Here is a 21,210-nt window from a genome sequence, read left to right as displayed (position 1 = left end):
ACAATAATACAAAAAAAATGTATTGTGGACCACTCAAATTGAGCTTTGAGACACGAAAAACAATCACATTCAAACATGGCATAGCATCTACAATACATTACTTAATCTACACATGTACACATAAACCAAAAACAAAGTGAATATGATCATAGTGTACAACAAGTGTTACTTTTTGTTGATTGTTGCACCCGGGATTACTAATCAGCAGTGACCTCCCCATTGGTTTTGGGATGAGAGGAGGGGTAGGTACACAAAGGGGACAGAAGGTGGGGGGACGAAAAGGATTAAACCATTTTGTGATAGAAAGAGTGAAAGGAGAAAACCAGTTTGCTTGCCTAGTTAAATAAAGGTTCAATTAAAAAAACTTTTTTTTTAAAAGAGAAGAGGGATACAGACAAAAGGCCAAGCTTCACTTTAAAGGAGAACTGGGACAGGGCACACTGTATTTTACCTGTGTTAGGAGGACATAGGACACACTCGTTGATGCCCCAGGCCAGTCCAATCCCTCGGCAGCAGGTGTCCTGACTCCTGAGTCCTGGGAGAGGTGAGCTGCACTGAGGGGTATAGGAGAAGGAAGAGCATTGGATTTAAACTGGCACAACCACAATGAGAGATGCCACCTATTTTTATTGGCTTGCTTAAGACTTAGCTACATCATTTAATGCATATGACATATTTACAGGTAACTGCCAAAATAAAGGAAACACCAACATAAAGTGTCTTAATAAGGTGTTGGGCCACCACGAAGCACCAGACCAGCTTCAATGCACCTTCTAGCCATGGTAGCCAAAATAATGGGCAACTGGGCCTGCTCAGCATTTTTATACATGACCTTAAGTATGATGGGATGTTAATTCCACACCTGTGTGGAAGCACCTGCTTCCAATATACTTTGTATCCCTTATTTACTCAAGTGTTTCATTTATTTTGGGAGTTATCTGTAGGAATCAATAGTACAAGTAATTTTGAGAAGTCTCACCTGGCCGTTGCGGACCTCCCTGAAGCAGTACTTGAATCCGGAGGATTCTGTGTAGGTGGAGTCACCGTGGAGTGTCTGGGCCTGGACTCTGGGTTTGGGTGGTGGGGCTTCGGCCCGTTCCCCTGGCAGAACACTGGTCCTGGCCCCCGAGAGGCCTGCTGACCAGGTGACCGTCTCCGACTGCTCCCTAACTGTGCCTGGCCCATACCCCACCTTCAGCACCTGGTGGATCTTCACGCTGGCCTCTGGGGGGTGCTGCACCCGCACCTTGACCATGGATGAGCCAGACGCTGGGGGGAGGGTGAGACGGGAATGGGGTTTAGGGGTTAGCTAGTGGGGGTTAGCATTAGTAAACACTGCTGACTCCATACAGTCTCTGCACAGAGCCTGATCCTGCCCTGACCCGTTGTGCCTCCAGGGGTCAGAGGTCATCCTATGAAGGACCTCTCACTTGAACTCTGTCCTGGTGGTTCACATTTACCAATAGCTGAATGGTTGACTTTACATTTTTGTGCTGACGGCTAACTAAGGAAGTGGATATGAATGGGAGCTGCCATGTATGTGAGGTGCCTTTGGTGCGTGATACAAAGTCTTTGATGTGGTTCCAATTCAAAGTTACATTTTGAATGGCGGTCTTCAGTCATTCCATTTGTTAGGAAGCGAGTGTGAAGCCCTGTTACTATTGCAGATCTTAAGAATCAAAGGAGGGTGTGTGTGGGGTATCCACCCCCCTGTATGTCTTTTATTGAGTGGTTGTTCTCCTAAAACATGCTATTACTGTGAGTCATGATGGCAGCCTCTCATCGTTTAAAGACTGGAGTGGAAACGTTGGCACAACGTTTCCCCCACGGTGAAGCCACTACACTGCCAAGAGGCCCAGACTGAGCGGAAGGCCAGAGCCTGACTCATATCTCAACCTTTTCTTGGGCTTTATTTACAGACTAAAAAGGCAAGGAGATAATCAGTTAATTCAGGGTGACTGAGTGTCCCAGATCTGTTTGTACTAAATGAACAGTTGTGGACAGTTTGTCCTAGGTTGAAAAAAATGAAAAGGCAAAAAATAAGGCTAAAATCAAGACCCAAAATCAAGACCTTGGACTCTTCACCTCCAAGCTATCCGTAATATCAGACCCATAGGACCTGGTTTACTATTCAGGGCTTTACGCAACTGTTTACACGAGGGCCCTGGAGATATGCAGCCAACATAATGTTTCATTTACAGATGCAGTTTGGATTGTGTTTTTCATTTGCCCCAAAACAATGAGAGTGCAAATGGGTATTTCGTTCTATGATCATATTATGGATTTTACAAGGCTCACTTGCTGAACTCCACAACACGGCTGCATCAATTATAAAAAGCGGAGACAATGGAACCATGTCAGAGACAGTGTTTTGGAACCAAACATGTCTCAGGTGTTCGCTCTCTGTGGTTAACAAGCAATCCCACTGTCTCACCCCTGCAGGATTTCCCATAACTGTTCATAGACTAACTCTGAGATCATTTGGAATTTACTCGCTGATGGTTTACACCCCTCTTGAGTTGTGACAAGATGTTTTTAATTGCCAATTCACTATTTCACACTGTCTGGCCGTGGCATACAGCCCAGTATTGCAGTAATGGCCGACCTCGTCCTCACAGCTTGTTCTGACAGCATAACAGAGGTGTCCTTTGTTTTGCACGCTAAAAAATAAAGGTGACCTCACAAGGTACACGCATGAAAAGTTTGCCTTTTAGTCAACAAGGAGATGAAAACAGAGCAGGCATCAGCCCTCCTAAATGCACTCCCCCTCAAGCGAAGAGAGGAAACGTTCACCACAGGCTGAATAGCCCTTAGGGGTGGTCCAATTGATGGTTGTCAAACTGCGGTTGTGATGCTAAATTGCATCACAAGTTGCCAAGGAAATAGAGTGTAAGAGTCCTGGCTGCGCTAGAAAAAAATATCAGTGTATCAAACTTGCCATTAGAAAGAGGTGCAGTATATTGTTGATACAAGTGGATTTGTGAGATGTGCATGGACAACGATGTTTTATGATAAACACTAAAGAATGGAGCCCCACAGTAGAGGTGTTGTAAGACCCATAAAACCTAGCGGCCAAACAGGGAAAAGGTTCCAATCGTTTTTCCACCATTCATTTTTCCCATAGGGAATTTTAGAAACACAAGGGCTGTGTTTTGCGTAGGCTTACCCTGGCGTGACATTTTGATTACTGCATAAATCTCTCTCAGACAAGGTGACTTTTATCAATATATTAATCTCTATTTACTCTCAGGTTCAAAACTGCTAATTAGCATAACAGTAGACATCAGGAAAGACTACATATCCCTGCAAGCTCCTGCACATCATCTCTATGACACACCCTGATCTGTTTCACCTGTCTTCGTGATTGCCTCCACCCCCCTCCAGGTGTCGCCCATCTTCCCCATTATCCCCTGTGTATTTATACCTGTGTTCTCTGTTTGTCTGTTGCCAGTTCATTTTGTTCATCAAACCTACCAGTGGTTTTCCCCTTGCCCGTCTTGTCTATAGTTCCCGGTTTTGACCTTTCTGCCTGCCCTGACCATGAGCCCATCTGCCGCGTAGTACCTTTGCCCCACTACTCTGGATTACCGACCTCTGCCTGAGCCTGCCTGCCGTCCTGTGCCTTTGCCTGACTGTGTTCGATTTAATAAACTTTTACTTTGACACTGTCTGCACCTGGGTCTTACCTTCAAACCTGATAGTACGAAATGGCCATGACTGTCCCAGCAGACTCGGACCAGCTTCACAACGCCATCTCCTCCCAAGGAGCCACCATTGCTAGGCATGAGGAGTTGCTTTGTGGCCTTGTGGAAGGGGTCCAGACCTTGGCCGAACGCCATGACCAAGCTTTGAAATCATTGCTGGGGCAATTCCACGGGCTGTCTGGCAGACAGCCTACCACGATGGTAATCTCACAGCTCCTCAGTAGCCCAACTGTCAGCAGCGCCGCCTCACCAGTCATCCCAGTTTCCTGGGAACCTCGCTTACCTCCCCTGGAACGCTTCGATGGAGAGCCGGGCACCTGTCGGACGTTCCTCGCTCAGTGTGCACTCATCATCGAGCTTCAGCGCTCCTCCTTCCCCTCGGACCGCTCTACGATAGCGAACCTCATCATGCTGATGTTCGAGAGGGCTCTTGCCTGGGCTACGGCAGAATGGGAACAACATGCCCCACTGTCGATGCCCCACTGTCCGGGTGAGAAGGAATTGGAGGAATTGAAGGACGGATTGCTATTCCCTCATCGCCTTGATCATCAGGCTTGATGAGATTCAATTGCACTCGTCCGTCCAAGGATTCCACCTCATCTACGAGGCATCTCGGAAGTCCCAAACGGCCCCGTTGCCAAGAGAACCCAAGGCTACCCAAGTTCCCCCGAGAGTCGCCAAAGACTGCCGATCCACCTTTCCCGAGCCTCTGCAACAAGGCAGAGCTGGGTTGTCTCCAGCTGAACGTATACAGGCTCAAAACCAAGAGTTTCCTGTATTGCAGGTCGTGGTCATTTTGTGTCCACCTGTCCACTAAAACCAGGCTTACCGGCAGGAGCGAGTACTCTGGTGGGACATATGAGGAACTTTTCTTCATCCCTTATTCGCACCCCTTTTCATGACATTTTGCTGTGGGGGAACCAGTCGAGATCGCTCCGGGTTCCCATCGACTCTGGGGCCGATGAGAGCTTTTTGGACTCTACCCTGGCTTCCAAGCTGGGCATCCCCACTCAGCCCTTCTCCATTCCCATGGACGTTAGAGCACTGGACAGGCGCTCTATAGGCCGGGTCACTCACAACACTCCTCCCATCAACCTACTTGTGGCAGGGAACCACAGCGAGGCTATCCAGTTCCTGCTCATTAAGTCTCCTCAGATTCCCATGGTATTGGGATTCTCCTGGCTCCAGAGACACAATCCCCTCATTAACTGGTCTACTGGTGCCATCATGGGCTGGAGCCCGTTCTGCCATGCCCATTTCCTGAAGTTAGCACAACAAGCCCCGGGATGTCTTCCTGAGGGCTCGGGAAGTCGCTACGGAGCTCTCCGCCATTCCCGCAGAGTATCAGGACACCTCCGGGAGGTGTTCAACAAGGTCCGGGCTCTTCGCTTCCGCCGCATGACTGCGGGATTGACCTTCAACCTAGCGTGACTCTGCCCCGGAGACGACTGTACTCTCTGTCGGGACCAGAGACCAAGGCGATGGAAACCTACATTGGGGACTCCCTTGCTGTAGGATTCATCCGACCTTCTTCTTCTCCCGCCGGCACAGGGTTCTTCTTTGTGGAGAAGAAGGATAAGACCCTGTGTCCATGCATCGACTACCGGGGTCTCAATGATATAACGGGGAAGAACCGCTACCCCTCATCTTCTCGGCATTCGAGCCGCTCCAGGGGGCTACCGTGTTTTCCAAGCTGGATCTACGTAACGCCTACCACCTGGTGCGGATACGGGAAGGGGACAAGTGGAAGACCGCCTTCAACATGGCCAGCGGTAATGCCATTTGGCCTTACCAAAGCCCTGCTGTGTTCTGATCTGTTTCACCTGTCTTTGTGATTCTCTCCACCCCCCTCCAGGTGTCACCCGTCTTCCCCATTATCCCCTGTATATTTATACCTGTGTTCTCTGTTTATCTGTTTCCAGTTCGTTTTGTTCATTTTGTTTTGTTTGCCCCACTACTTACCGACCTCTGCCTGCCCTGACCCTGTCTGCCGACCTGTAACTTTTCCCCACTACTCTGGATTACCGACCTCTGCCTGACCTGAGCCTGCCGTCCTCTACCTTTGCCTGCCCTTGTTCGATTTAATAAACTTTTTAATTCAACACTGTCTGCACCTGGGTCTTACCTTCAAACCTGATCCTCTAGCTGACAGGTATTGTGTCAATTTCAAACTTGCACAAGACAGTACACAGAATTCTCAATTTAAAGAAATGTTGCCAATTTATTCATTACTAAATGTAGCTAGCATTAGATAGTTAATTCAGAGATTCTTACCTTTGCCTCGATTCGGCAGTCTCGTCCATATAATCATGGCATTTGTAGTTCTTTATGATAGTCACATTAGCAGCTAATTAGCATTTCATTTTTGGGGAATAGATACAGGCAAATATATTGATAAAAGTCACCTTGTCCTAGAGAGATTTACACTGTTATCAAAACGTCACGCCAGGGTAAGCATACACGAAACAGAGCCCTTATTTTAAGTGTTTCTTAAATCCCATATGGGAAAAATTAATGGTGGAAAAATGATTGGAACCATTTCCTTGTTTGACCACTAGGCTTTATGGGTATTATGACTCATACTGTGGCACTCTATTGGCAGGCCAGATAAGTCTAAGACCCTTCTATCAATGTAGGCCTCCTCAGTGAGGTTGCGTAAGCCCTCAGAGCTCTACTCCCAAACACTCACCCTGCCCTGGAACAGAGCGTGGACTTTTGGAAGCAGCTCGTCAACATAATTGACCCCGACATTTCTTTTGTTAGTATGAGTTCAGCACATTGTTTAGATTTCACTGTCATTAACTTTTGGTTGTGCTCCCCCCCGGAGCGAACACAGGCCACTCTGATGTCGTTGGGCTTTTAGAGCATGGACAAATACACATGAGCTCAGGGTTGCATTCTTATGATAACATCTTTAAAAGCAGCAGAAGATTACCAACCATATTGTATCCTAAAACAAGTGTCATCTAACTGCAGTGTAACTGTTAAAGCTTCAGATTTCACCAACTGCGTAGTTAGTAGTGATTGGCGAATATGATGACGTGTATTTTCCAGGGCCTCAATACCACCATGCAGGGAAACGTCAGTGTTTGTCTTTTCTTCATGTAGTACAAATATACTTCACCATCTGAGAGTGTATGTCAACTGATAAAATTTGGTCAGAAACATCTGGCTGTCATAACATCCAAAATTCACATATGTGAGAGTATTCGTAAGTAGCCGAATCGGAGTGTTCTCAATATGCATTGTAATGATGTTAAAACAATGGGAAATTAGTGATTGTGAATGTCTCAGAGACCTACAGGAATTTCTGTCCGTGTTTCAAGGCTTATTACCTATTGGCACTGAGCGGTACAATTTAAGTGTTGAGTCCTGGCCAAGGGAAAACAGTCATGTATAACTGTCATCTTTAGCTCAGCACACACGGTGCAGTTTGAATGGAACACATCTACAAAAACTGTGTGATGTATGAAACTTAGTTGACCATTTTTGCACATTCAAAGCCAAACCACAGATAACTAATGTCAGACGAAAGCATAATTTTGTAATGTATTATTAGGCAATAAATGATGGTTAATTTGAAAATGTGAAAAAAATGCTGTTAGCTATGATTGTCAAATGTATTTTATCAACATGTCAGAATCACACCTCAATTTGCAGAGAATTAGCTGTTGTTGTGCTCATTCAAGAGCTCTTCCTTCTTCTATTTGATATGAATCCCAGTCTTACTGTCAAGGAGAGGATCCTTCACTAGAGACTCTGCTTTAAAGATTTGTGTCTAATGTATTAATTTAAGAGCAACTTGTGTTTCATTCATCACCATTCAGATCCCACCGCTGCCACAAATGAGGCCGGCCTTGTCACACTTACCACCACTGGGCTGACTGTGGCTCTGCTGCTGGCTCTGCAGGGGGAGAATGTATTCCGACTGGGTCAGCAGCTGCTGACTGGCCAGCACTGAGGGGATGCGCAGAGGCTTCTCAATGTCATTGGTGGAGGGCGTGGCCACGGGGATGTGGCAGAACTTGCCGGTGAAGGTTGGCGGGCAGAGGCAGCGATCCTTCTGGATGCAGACCCCTCCGTTTTGACACAACATGGGGCACAGGACTAGAGGAGAAACAGAGGAGGGAGGGAGACAAACAGAATGGCTCTGTTAATAACTGTGACCAGATTGAGGGAGAAACACGGAGTCCAAGACATCAACTACTGAAATAGAACTCTGGAGCTTAGAGACACTATAACCCTCTCGTTTTATGTCCTGTAGTCCTGTAGTGATTTCTATGGTTCAGTTACCATTAGGGCCAAGAGTTCCTCCCTGTTGTGGTTCAAATGTAACAACACAAACTCACGATTCAGATACAATCCGACTACAAAACCAAGGGCAGAGTCAAACAATTTTACGCCTGCCTAGCCAACCAAGACAACAAGGGAAAACCTCCAACACATGTCCTTGTGACAGGGATAATTGATAGACCGTTTGGGCACTCTGTAAACAATGCCATTCAAAACAACACTGATTTGTTACAGAGCACACAAATACAATCTTTACACTGTGTCCCCCTTTTTTACCACAATGAATGGAAAACAAGCAGCACTCTGACGAAAACCATGCCTCTGCTTATTGTGCCCACCAGCACATGCTTTCCATATCACATGGCTGTGTTGTATTAATGCTCATAATAATAATAACTTTGGAAAGCTTGCACATGCGCAGGTTCATGGAAATTACTTTACAACAGCTAGGCATAGAGAGAGAGAGAGAGAGAGAGAGAGAGAGAGAGAGAGAGAGAGAGAGAGAGAGAGAGAGAGAGAGAGAGAGAGAGAGAGAGAGAGAGAGAGAGAGAGAGAAAAAATATATATATATATGGATGTACTGATGGTCCTGCTTGGGTGACTTTCTATCCATATTTTAATTAGGTAGAATATAAACTTGCTCTCTCTTAAACACTCTTTGCGTTTGTGTTCTGTGGTAATTTTACCACTCAAATGATCCTGCAATCAAGAAAGAGGGTTCAGCTGAACCTGTTTCCTCTCATCAGAGTGGTTTGGAGAGGATACTGTAAAACATAACTATTGGACTGTACGAGGTCCCGACAGTCACACTGATTATAGGCATTCACCTTTCCCTGAGCCTTCCCGGAACTTGGAAAGACGACGGCAGCTGAAGGCTGTCCAAAGTACACACTGATCCATCATTTTTAGTGTTCTTCCTTTCCCTAGGGGGGCACAGAATTGATTTTCCGTCTGAATACGAAGTCCTCTGGGCTCCAGTGAGCGTGTCAGCGTCGGGGTAACTACCGTACAGGTCTCTGTTCTCAGTTTCTGGCATGCTCTTGCCCATTGTTCCAGAGGCCATGGTGAGGAACAGGAAAAATGTTGGTGGTTTTGTCAGGAAAAAGCCTTTTACAAGAGGAATTTACAGTACAGTGGCTTAGGGGTTCTCTAGGTTCCTATCGCAGAGAACCTGTGTCCGGCCCCTGGGGCTAGAGCAGCAGCGTTCCGCTGTGTGGAGTAGGTTTCCGGTGGAGAAATCATGTGTGGAACATATGCAGTTTATCAGTGTGTGTATTCCCCGCAGTGGTGTAGCCGTGGTGATGAGGTCATGTACAGTGTGCAAACTGAGAAGGTGACCTAATTGTTTGCTCCGAGTCGGACGTGTTTGTCCCTCCAGATGCAACGGATCCATCCACACGAGTTTACACAGGGAGAGGGGGAATTAGGTAGAGAGAGAGAGAGAGAGAGAGAGAGAGAGAGAGAGAGAGAGAGAGAGAGAGAGAGAGAAAGAGGGAGAGAGAGAGGAAAAGACTTAAAGAGAGGGAAACAGACAAAAGGAAAGACAGACAGAGAGAGGGACAGAATGGGAAAAGAGAGAGGCAGAGAGACAGAGAGAGTGAGAGAAAGTTGCATGACGACTCATCCTGAATTTAATTTGGCTGCTCTTTCAATCACTCCATACATGAGTCTGAACCTACCATCCCAGAAGTCGTTTGTGCTGATTCATGTAGACCAGCTCTGGTCCAACCCATCGGTTAATGGGACCAATCAGAACGGTTTGAATGTGTTCGCATTCGAGAAGTCGTCGGGGAGGAAGCAAACCAGATTCATTGTGGAGAAGAAACGTTAGTGGGCGTAGCGTTTGGCCCGAGCAATGTGGATGGGTAGCCAGGCAAGGGTGCAGGTGCCTCCCATGAAAAACAGTGATGTCAGCTGAGCTGTTGAGAGGCAGTGAGCAGCTGCCCAGTTCTCCTCAGGCTCTCCATGAGACACACAACGTTAGCCCTCTCTTCTCAGAGAAGTTTCCCATGTCTTTCACTGCACTCATATCCATGTAATGGAGTGCATCTCTCAGGCCAGTATGGAACAACAGGTCATCACACCATGTAGAGTTTTGATTTTCACCAGAAGCTGTTTTATTGGTGTTTAGAGGCACAATACCTGTCTAAATGATGGAGGGACACCAGTGGAACCCCATGACATCACTTCCTGTGTCCCCTGGCTTTGCAGCTAGTTCTGAGAGGATTTCACTCCAAAGGGTGGTTTAAAAATGGGTGTCATCACTCAAACATTCTGGGCATGTGTGTGTGTATGTACTTCAAGGTTGACAGCATTAGCCCTCCCTGGAAATAATCAAAAAGTGTGTGTGTGTGTGTGTGTGTGTGTGTGTGTGTGTGTGTGTGTGTGTGTGTGTGTGTGTGTGTGTGTGTGTGTGTGTGTGTGTACAGGGAAATGTTTTGAGGCAAATCAAAGACACATGCCATTTGGGCTCCCTCTTTGCATGCAGGAGAAGGAAGGTTCAGCTGGCCATAGTTTCCACAGCTTGCACAGAGATGCTTAACCCATGATGTCCTCATGCACCCCCTGCCTTTAGCAAGACAACCTTTAGCAAGACAACCCTGAATACTCCTCAACATGGGTGAGAAGGATATTAATACAGCAGAAAGCTGAAGAGTAATTATCAGGTGAATACAGAATTAATACCAGTAATGCAACTTGATTCAAACAAACCAGCTGGCATTTGGAATCAAATTAAATCAAAGCTGATTTATCATATGCACAGGATACAGCATAGTGCACACGGAATAATGAAATGCTTACTTGCAAATAGACTCACTGTAGTGCTTCATCTAGTTTGCCTCAGTGCAGCTAGTGTAACCGGTGTGAAATGGCTAGCTAGTTAGCGGGGTGTGCGCTAATAGCGTTTCAATCGGTTTCGTCACTCGCTCTGAGACCTTGAAGTAGTTGTTCCCCTTGCTCTGCAACGGCCGCAGCTTTTGTGGAGCGATAGGTAACGATGCTTCGAGGGTGTTGATGTGTGCAGAGGGTCCGTGGTGTGAAATTGCTAGCTAGTTAGCGTGGTGCGCGCTAATAATGTTTCAATCGGTGAAGTCACTCGCTCTGAGACCTTGAAATAGCTGATTTTGTGGCTTTTGTGGAGCGATGGGTAATGATGCTTCGTAGAAGGCAGTTGTTGATGTGTGCAGAGGGTCCCTGGTTTGAGACCAGGTAGGGGCGAGGAGAGAGACGAAAGTAACAATAAAACTAATCATAATGGCAGTTATCCAAACCATCCCAGATCAACTTTGCCATAGCACCTCGCTTTGAATAGTTGGAAAGTTAGGTCTCTCTTTGAACGGTCAAATATGCACTGAGATATTTACAGAGATATTTTGGGCTCTGTTGACCACATCTGCATGACAGACATTTTTCACAAGTCCACGCTAGAGAGCATCAACTGGGTCGTAGAAAATAGGACCAGAGAGTGACACTACAGTGTATTCGGAAAGTATTCAGAACCCTTGACTTTTCCAACATTTTGTTACATTACAGCCTTATTGTAAAATTGATTAAATTACTTTTTTTTCCATCATCAATTTACACACAATAATGACAAAGCAAAAACAGTTTTTTTAGAAGAATAAAAATACCTTATTTACATAAGTATTCAGACCCTTTGCTATGAGTCGCAAAATTTAGCTCAGGTGCCTAATTTTTCCAATGATCTTTCTTGAGATGTTTCTACAACTTGATTGGAGTCCACCTGTGGTAAATTCAATTGATTGGACATGATTTGGAAAGGCACACACCTGTCTATATAAGATCCCACAGTTGATAGTGCATGTCAGAGTAAAAACCAAGCCATGAGGTCGAAGGAATTGTCTGTAGAGCGCCGAGACAGCATTAGCCCAAGATCTGGCAAGGGAACTAAAAAATTGCAGCATTGACGGTCCCCAAGAACACAGTGGCCTCCATCATTCTTAAATGGAAGAAGTTTGGAACCACTAAGACTCTTCCTAGAGCTGGCCGCCCAGCCAAACTGAGCAATCGGGGGAGAAGGGCCTTGGTCAGGGAGGTGACCAAAAACCTGATGATCACTCTGAAAGAGCTCCAGAGTTCCTCTGTGGAGATGGGAGAACCTTCCAGAAGAACAACCATCTCTGTAGCACTCCACCAATCAGGAGAGATCCTTGATGAAAACCTGCTCAAGAGCGCTCAGGACCTCAGACTGGGGCAAAGGTTCACCTTCGAACAGGACAATGACCCTGAGTACACAGCCAAGACAACACAGGAGTGGCATCGGGACAAGTCTCTGAATGTCCTTCGGTGGCCCAGACAGAGCCCAGACTTGAACCCGATCAAACATCTCTGGAGAGACCTGAAAATAGCCGTGCTGCAACGCTCCCCATCCAACTTGACAGAGCTTGAGAGGATCTGCAGAGAAGAATGGAGAAACTCCCCAAATACAGGTGTACCAAGCTTGTAGCGTCATACCCAAGAAGACTCAAGGCTGTAATCGCTGCCAAAGGTGCTTCAACAAAGTACTGAGTAAAGGGTCTGAATACTTATGTAAATGTCATGTTTCAGTTGGTTTCTTTTTATAAATTTGCAAAAATAAAAAACGTTTTTTATGCTTCGTCATTATGGGGTATTGTGTGTAGATTGATGAGGGGGAAAAAACTATTTAATCCAGTCTGTAACGTAACAAAATGTGGAAAAAGGCAAGGGGTCTGAATACCTTCCGAATGCACTGTGTACTGTAAGTATGGCAAGACAAAACAAGTACAGTATATTTTACACTAGTACACAGTTGAGCACTGTGTAGTGTCTAATGTAACATGATTGGTGCAAGGGGATAATGAGCCATTGTTACTGGTCTGTCTGTTTCATGCTACCCCACCGGACATGTGACTGGCCAGTAATGGTCTGTGTGCATTTGGGGGGAGGGGGCTTGTTTGTGCAAAAGTCTGACTTCGAGTTGACATCATCTGAATGACCTGGTCTAGGAACAAGCCTATAAACCAGATGTATGCTAAGCGGACGAAAGGGGAGGGACTTTCCCCGAGCCTGTTTATACAAGGTACTGTATGGGGCATTACTCAGGTCATAGGAAAACAAATAACTGGCTTGGTAGATTTTTAAAGCTTACCAAGTCTGGGTTATTATGAATGAATGAAATGTTCAAAGTTGACTGTAGATATAGGCCTACATTGAGAAGCAATACTACAGTACACACTAGAGGTCGACCGATTATGATTTTTCAACACCGATACCGATTATTGGAGGGCCAAAAAACCCGATACCGATTAATCGGACGATTTTTTAACAGTGTATTTGTAATAATGACAATTACAACAATACTGAATGAACACTTATTTTAACTTAATATAATAGATCAAGAAAATCAATTTAGCCTCAAGTAAATAATGAAACATGTTAAATTTGGTTTAAATAATGTAAAAACAAAGTATTGGAGAAGAAAATAAAAGTGCAATATGTGCTATGTAAGAAAGCTAACGTTTCAGTTCCTTGATCAGAACATGAGAACATATGAAAGCTGGTGGTTCCTTTTAACATGACTCTTCAATATTCCCAGGTAAGAAGTTTTAGGTTGTAGTTACTATAGGAATTATAGGACCCTCTATACCATTTGTATTTCATTAACCTTTGACTATTGGATGTTCTTATAGGCACTTTAGTATTGCCAGTGTAACAGTATAGCTTCCGTCCCTCTCCTCGCTCCTCCCTGGGCTCGAACCAGCAACACAACTACAACAGCCACCCTCGAAGCAGCGTTACCTATGCCAAGCAAGGGGAACAACTACTAGAAAGCTCAGAGCGAGTGACGATTGAAACTCTATTAGCGCGCTCTAACAAGCTAGCCATTTCACTTCAAGTAACATCAGCATCATCTCGGGAGTTGATAGGCTTGAAGTCATAAACAGCGCAATGCTTGACGCACAACAAAGAGCTGCTGGCAAAACGCATGAAAGTGTTGTTTGAATGAATGTTTATGCACCTGCTTCTGCCGACCACCGCTCAGTCAGATACTTAGATACTTGTATGCTCAGTCAGATTATATGCAACGCAGGACACGCTAGAAAATATCTAGTAATATCATCAACCATGTGTAGTTAACTAGTGATTATGATTGATTGTTTTTTATAAGATAAGTTTAATGCTAGCTAGCAACTTACCTTGGCGTACTGTATTCGCGTAACAGGCTGGCTCCTCGTGGAGTGCAATGAGACTAGTTAACTGTAAGGCTGCAAAATTGGATCCCCCGAGCTGACAAGGTGAAAATCTGTCGTTCTGCCCCTGAACGAGGCAGTTAACCCACCGTTCCTAGGCCGTCATTGAAAATAAGAATGTGTTCTTAACTGACTTGCCTAGTTAAATAAAGAATTATATAATATAATATATCAAATAAAATAAATCGGCACATCGGCTCCCAAAAATACAGATTTCCGATTGTTCCGATTCCGATTAATCGGTTGAACTCTAATACACACGACTTCCAACACCATCATTAAGTTTGCCGACGACACAATGGTGGTAGGCCTGACTGATCACCAACGACGATGAGACAGCCTATAGGGAGGAGGTCAAGGGCCTGGCAGGATGGTGCTTGGACAACAACCTCTCCCTCAACTTCAGCAAGATTAGAGAGTTTATCGTGGACTACAGCAAATGGGTGGGGGGGACCGAACGCACCCCCCAGTCACATCGACACAGCTGTAGTCGAGGAGGTCGAGAGCGTCAAGTTCACAAAGGACCTATCATGACCCAAACACAACAACACAGTCATGAAAAGGGCACGACAATGTCTCTTCCCCTTCAGGATGATGAAAAGGTTTGGCATCTGATAGAAGAATTTGTATGTTTAAGATAATGACTAAAGTATTTCACCCTGAAACTGTATAATAGTGTGAAATGTGTTAGAATCATAAGAATATAATCTGATGATGTGTGTAGCTTGGTTAGAATTATAACTAGGGCAATGTATTATTTTGTAGCTATGCAAGCAGGGAGCAACTGTGAGACGAGATAACTATGTATGGGGGTAGTGGGATAAATACTGCCTGTCTAAGCAGGGAGTAGCCTATGATAAGAAATTGTGTGTGTGTGTATGTGTATAAAAAGACTGGCTCTGCATTTGAGGGGCAGAGCGCTCTCTGAATAAAGTGTTGATCTATTGCAGACTGGTACTTTGTCTAATTCTTCATTAACCAGAGCCTTACAACCTCAGAGAATTGGTCAAAGCTATAAAATAGTTCAGTTAGAACATTGGGATAAAACTTCTCGTGACAGCATCGGCCCTCAGATCCTCAAAAAGAACTACAGCGGCACCATTGAGAGCATCTTGACTGGCTGCATCACCGCTTGGTATGGCAACTGCTCGGCATCTGACCGCATGACGCTACAGAGGGTAGTGTGTAGTACATCACCGGGGCCAAACTCCCTGCCATCCAGGACCTCTATACCAGGTGGTGTCAGAGGAATGACCTAGAAATTGGCAAAGCCTCCAGCCAAACAAGTCATAGACTGTTCTCTCTGCTACCGCATGGCAAGCGGTACCGGCACACCAAGTCTGGGACCAAAACACTCCTGAACAGTTTCTACCCCCAAGCCATAAGACTGCTGAACAGTTAATCAAATGCCTACCAGGACTATTTACATTAGCTAGGTTTCCATCCAATTGGAGACAGATTTTTAATGCTAATATTCTCAAATCTGCATATGCACATATTCCCAGCAGAGATGTTTCCATCAAATGTACTTTTTGCAGATCAAAGGCCGTACATGATGACGTAGTGCACATACAAATCCATTTTGCGGTGAAATTCCCATGTGCCGAATATAAATACAATGGGTTTCCATCGCATTTTCAACTCCACTGATGGTTTTCTTACAAACAATGTTGAGTTATTTAGCGAGTGTACCCACTCTGGAATTGGCACGTGTGCTCGAGAGCGCACGTATATCCTACATGTTGAAATTACTACGAACAAAAGAGCGAGATCATTTTTATTTGTCAAACGGCAGCCAAGCATTATTATCATGTCACCAGAATAAGACCCTTGATATTTATTGGAAAGGATCACCACCTTGCACTTTCACCACACTGTGAAGTTAATAATAAATTGATTTCATCTGTAGCCTAATAAACTGCATGCTTTCCCGACATAGTGGGAGGACCATACAATATGTCATTGTGTGACTTCCGAGTTTACTTCGATATGATGGTTATTATATCAGTATATGCACATAAAAGCATTTCCACAAGCATTTCTCGCATAACACATTTTGCCTACACAAAAAGATCCCATCTAGCGTATTTTGTTTTGTTGACATTTTAAAAGTCTACCGAAAAAATGATGTTTCCATCAGGCCTGTCATGACATTATTTATCGGACATGTACTTTATTCGCATAAAAAGGTTGGAGGTTAACCTGGTTACCGACCCGCTTGATTATTTATTGTATTTTGTGCACACTCACTAGATTCTACCCACACCCTACATACACTCACTAGATTCTACCCACACCCTACATACACTCACTAGATTCTACCCACACCCTACATACACTCACTAGATTCTACCCACACCCTACATACACTCACTAGATTCTACCCACACACACACACACATGCATATTGACGGTACACACACACACACACACATGCATATTGACGGTACACACACACACACACACACACACACACACACACACACACACACACACACACACACACACACACACACACACACACACACACACACACACACACACACACACACACACACACACACACACACACACACACACACACACACACACACACACACACACACACACACACACACACACACACACACACACACACACACACTTTTTAACAGTTTATTAGGCCACAGAATAAATAAATCATTATTAACTTCACAGGTTGGGGAAAGTGCAAGGTGATGATCCTTTCCAATAAATATCAAGTAAGCATTTCACAGTAAAGTCTACATCAATACAATTTGATTTGTTACCCAATTAAACAGATGGCTCTTAATGGCAATAATTAGGGTGCAGCATTTTATCGCATTATGTAATCTAGGTAATTCAAGAGCCATCTTCAAGGCAGTCGTCTTAAACATTGCAACACATCTTGTGCATTCGTTTACCACCCCCTATAAACCAGAGAGGTTGTTATGGAGCCTGGATATAAATGATGTGATGATGGTAACAAGCCAGCACTGATGGACATGATGGTAGCAGAGGAGACACGTGGCTGTGATTAGCTTCATATGCAACGGCCCTAGTCGCGTCCGTCCATCATTTCCAAACATTATGCAACTAACTCCTCTCATCTCAACTCTCAAACATCTAAAAGGCCCCCTGTCTAGGGTCAAGGCACTCTGGCTCAGAACATAAAACTAAGGCTTGTTCAGAAACTATGAGGAAGTACAATCACTCTGGCCCCGTGTATCAAAACACAGACAAAAACACACAATCTCTCTGATTAGCCAGACACGAGGCAGCCGTGGTCTGGTCACTGAAGTTTAGTTTTATTACTGAACAAATGCAGCTAATCTCCACTTAATCCCTGGACAGATTTGGAGTCTTGTGTCGGTCTGCCTTAATGTCTCAGTCTAGGAGGCAGCGAGTGTGTAAAGAACTCGCACTCCGAATGATTGCATTATAGAAACGAGTACCGCAAGATTACAACAAGCTGAGAGAGAGAGAGAGAGAGAGAGAGAGAGAGAGAGAGAGAGAGAGAGAGAGAGAGAGAGAGAGAGAGAGAAATGAAGAGAGAGAGAGATGGTGAGAGAGAGAGAGAGAGAGAGAGAGAGTGAGAGAGAGAGAGAGAGAGAGAGAGAGAGAGAGAGAGAGAGAGAGAGAAATGAGAGAGAGAGAGATGAGAGAGAGAGAGAGAGAGAGAGAGAGAGAGAGAGAGAGAGAGAGAGAGAGAGAGAGAGAGAGAGAGAGAGAGAGAGAAATGAAGAGAGAGAGATGGATAAGGAAAGATGGAGAGAGAGCGAGAGAGAGAGAGACAGCGAGAGAGAAATGAAGAGAGAGATGGATAAAGAAAGATGGAGAGAGAGAGCGAGAGAGAGAGCTAGAGAGAAAAGGGGGAGAGTGGTAAAATACCACTTTATTTACTACCCTGTACTGAATATAACCCTAAATGTGGTTTAAGACATCATGATATATCTCCTCTGTGCACCTGCATGTTGAGACCAGTGATATACTGTAGGAGACCTGGCTTGTGCATCTTCTTGACACTCAGGAATAACAAACAGAGAATCAGCTGAATCCAGCTGGTCTACATTTCAAACTTTTCTCCTCATGTCTTCTCTGGAAGCCTAGAGTCCCAATGTGGGTCGCTAGAGCCACACTTGAATAACCTCCGTAAGGGGAAATGGAAAGTCAGACATGGAATTAACTCAAATATAAACACAACATGTAAATTGTTGGTCCCATGTATCATGAGCTGAAATAAGATCTAATAATTTTTCCATACACAAAAAAATGCTAATTTCTCTGAAATTCGGTGCACAAATTAGTTTACCCTGTTAGTGATCATTTCTTCTGCCAAGATAATCCATCCACCTGACAGGTGTGGCATATCAAGAAGCTGATTAAACAGCATGATCATTACACGGGTGCACCTTGTGCTGGGGACAATAAAAGGCCACTCTAGCTCAGGACCTCCACATCCAGCTTCTTCACCTGCGGGATCGTCTGAGACGAGCCACCCGGACAGCTATGGGCAGGCATAAGCTACGGACAACGGACACAACTGCATTTTACTGATGGAAATTTGAATGCACAGAGATATCGTGACCAGATCCTGAGGCCCATTGTCGTGCCATTCATCATGACAATGCACGGCCCCATGTCACAATGATCTGTACACAATTTCTGGAAGCTGAAAATGTCCCAGTTCTTCTATGGCCTGCATACTCACCAGACATGTCAACATTGAGCATTTTTGGGATGCTCTGGATCGACATGTATGACAGCGTGTTCCAGTTCCCGCCAATCTCCATCAACTTCGCACAGCCACTGAAGAGGAGTGGGACAATATTCCACAGGCCACAATCAACAGCCCGATCAACTCTATGCAATTGAGATGTGTCCCGCGGCATGAGGCAAATGGTGGTCACACTAGATAATGACTGGTTTTCTGATCCAAGCCCCTACTTTTCTTTTAAGGTATCTATGACCAACAGATGCATAGCTGTATTCCCAGTCATGTGAAAACTATCAATATGGCAACAGACAGAAAGAACATCCAAAGAACAAATGATTCACTGTCATAAGATCACACATGACTTATGATCACATAAGATCATACACACACAGTCTGAGAGGAGATAGATTCCCTGGCATGTAGAATGGATCCATCAAAGAGTACATTAACCTTGATGTTTGGTCATACATTCCTCAAGGTGCTGGAAGGGAGACAATCTTTCTGTTTTTGTCTATCCCTCTCTCTCTCACACACACACATGCACACGCATACACTATTTGAAGTGGATCTCATGTAAAAGCATGGTCCCAACGCAGTTGCTCTGAGCCTGGGTAAATATGTCCACGTCTGAATGGTCGCCTCTCAAGACGGTGTGAATACCTGTAAAGGAGGCCAGCAGAGCCAAGGGGCTACTCTCTCATCCCTCCAACCTGTCCACATTTAAGGTCTAGCCCTTACCATTCTCCCAAACCTGTCTCCACCACTGACCTAAAATCACAGTGATGCTACAACCACACCTCCAGCTCATCATTCCCAGTGGCTTACCCATAAGGTCACTCTGTCTGGACCCCAGAGTGGGAGGTCTCAGTGGGGCAAATGAAGCCCGAGTTGAGTCCTCTGGCTACTTATGGCTAGGATAGAATACAGTATACTACATGCTTACAGAGAAAGATGGTAAACAGAGATAACAAGTGAGATAACTTACAGACTCTGAAGCCCGGTCCCAGCGCAGCCCGGCCCCCCTGTTCACTGTTGTAGAGGGTGGTCACATTGCCCTGCTCGCAGAAGTTGGTGCAGCGTCCCTGGGTGCAGCGCACCTTGCAGATGGTCGGGGTGAAGAGCACCTTGATGCGCTCAGCTCCTCTCCTTCCTGCCCCTGCTGCCGTTCCTCCTCGGTGGCCGGCGGTCTGGTTGCTGGCTGGAAGGGGGAAGAAGACGAAGCAGAGGTAGAGCAGCGGTAGGAGCCTGAGTCTGGGTCTGAGCTGGAGCATGGTGCCGTCCGATTACTGACGATGCATCCCACGGAGAAGAGACACCACAGAGATCCACGAGCAGAGCTGCCGTGCACGGCAGGAAGAGATGTGAGGGGAAGACCAGGGAATTCCACGCTTACTCTTACGCTTCTTTCAATCACACTTCTCTCTCTCTCTCTCTCTCTCTCTCTCTCTCTCTCTCTCACTCTCTCGCAACTAGCGCAGGACGAGGAGGGGAAGGAAGAGAGGAGAAGAAAAAAAGAAGAAAAACAGACCCAACGCTTCCCTTCTTTTTTCCCTAAACACACCAACCAAAGAAATTATGAACTTTGAGGAGGAAAGCACCCGTGTGTGTGAGTGCTACATAAAAAAAAAAAATCTTCAGAGAGAGTGCCTGTCCACTTAATTGGAAGCAGTATAGCGAGAATGCTCTGGGCGAGCCTCCAAACACAATGTTTATAAGGGATCCAATCCATCCCCCTGTACTGGGAACTCTTCACTGCGGCCCCTGACCCTCTCTCTGTACCCTGCCGTTATGCTGTAACTGTAATCTGTTTTGTTCCCCCCCTTTTCCTTGTACTCCCCCTTCCCCCTCTAGTTTCATAACATGGACCATTTTGTCATCTGAGGAAGAGACCACAACGAGGGAGTTGGGTGGGTGATGCAAGGTTTGAGTTTCAGGTCCTCGCTGGCGTTGTAAACTGTGGTGGTGAAGTCATCTTTCTCTCTCTCTCGTTCTGCTCATAAGGGAGCGGGAAAGGGGGGGGGGGGGTATTTTCCTTTCACTACGCATTTTTAGAGATGTCATTTCACAAGCCCCACAGGCTCTTCCGTGACATATACAATGTGCATTAAACCTGTTGCCTTTACCGAGCCAGCTCATTCCTGAGCAACAGGGGAAAGAAACGAGCTGCATCCACGTTGCACTGGCTCACATCAGTCTTACTTGGACCTGTAGGCCCACTAGGGTGAAATCACATCACTTTCACTGAACTAAAACATCACATGAG

The 21,210-nt window shown here is 45.4% G+C and overlaps 1 protein-coding gene across 4 annotated transcripts in view; it reads right to left on the bottom strand.

Annotated features, from left to right (window-relative positions):
* The window catches only part of LOC124005162 (latent-transforming growth factor beta-binding protein 4-like), a 50,044-nt gene extending 29,319 nt beyond the window's left edge, over window positions 1-20,725 (bottom strand). For all 4 annotated transcript variants that reach the window (XM_046314150.1, XM_046314154.1, XM_046314151.1 and 1 more), the window contains exons 1-4: window positions 19,933-20,725; window positions 7,575-7,811; window positions 980-1,269; window positions 452-554 (exon numbers count right to left, since the gene is read on the bottom strand). In XM_046314150.1, the coding sequence (XP_046170106.1) occupies window positions 452-554; window positions 980-1,269; window positions 7,575-7,811; window positions 19,933-20,218 (916 nt within the window). In that variant the 5' untranslated portion in view covers window positions 20,219-20,725. The remainder of the gene's footprint in view (window positions 1-451; window positions 555-979; window positions 1,270-7,574; window positions 7,812-19,932) is intronic.
* Window positions 20,726-21,210: the final 485 nt, after the last annotated feature.

Source organism: Oncorhynchus gorbuscha, linkage group LG19 (genome assembly GCF_021184085.1).
Source record: "Oncorhynchus gorbuscha isolate QuinsamMale2020 ecotype Even-year linkage group LG19, OgorEven_v1.0, whole genome shotgun sequence".
Lineage (NCBI taxonomy): Eukaryota > Metazoa > Chordata > Actinopteri > Salmoniformes > Salmonidae > Oncorhynchus > Oncorhynchus gorbuscha.
Note: the sequence above shows the minus strand (reverse complement) of the source record. Positions and strands in the feature narration are given on the sequence as shown.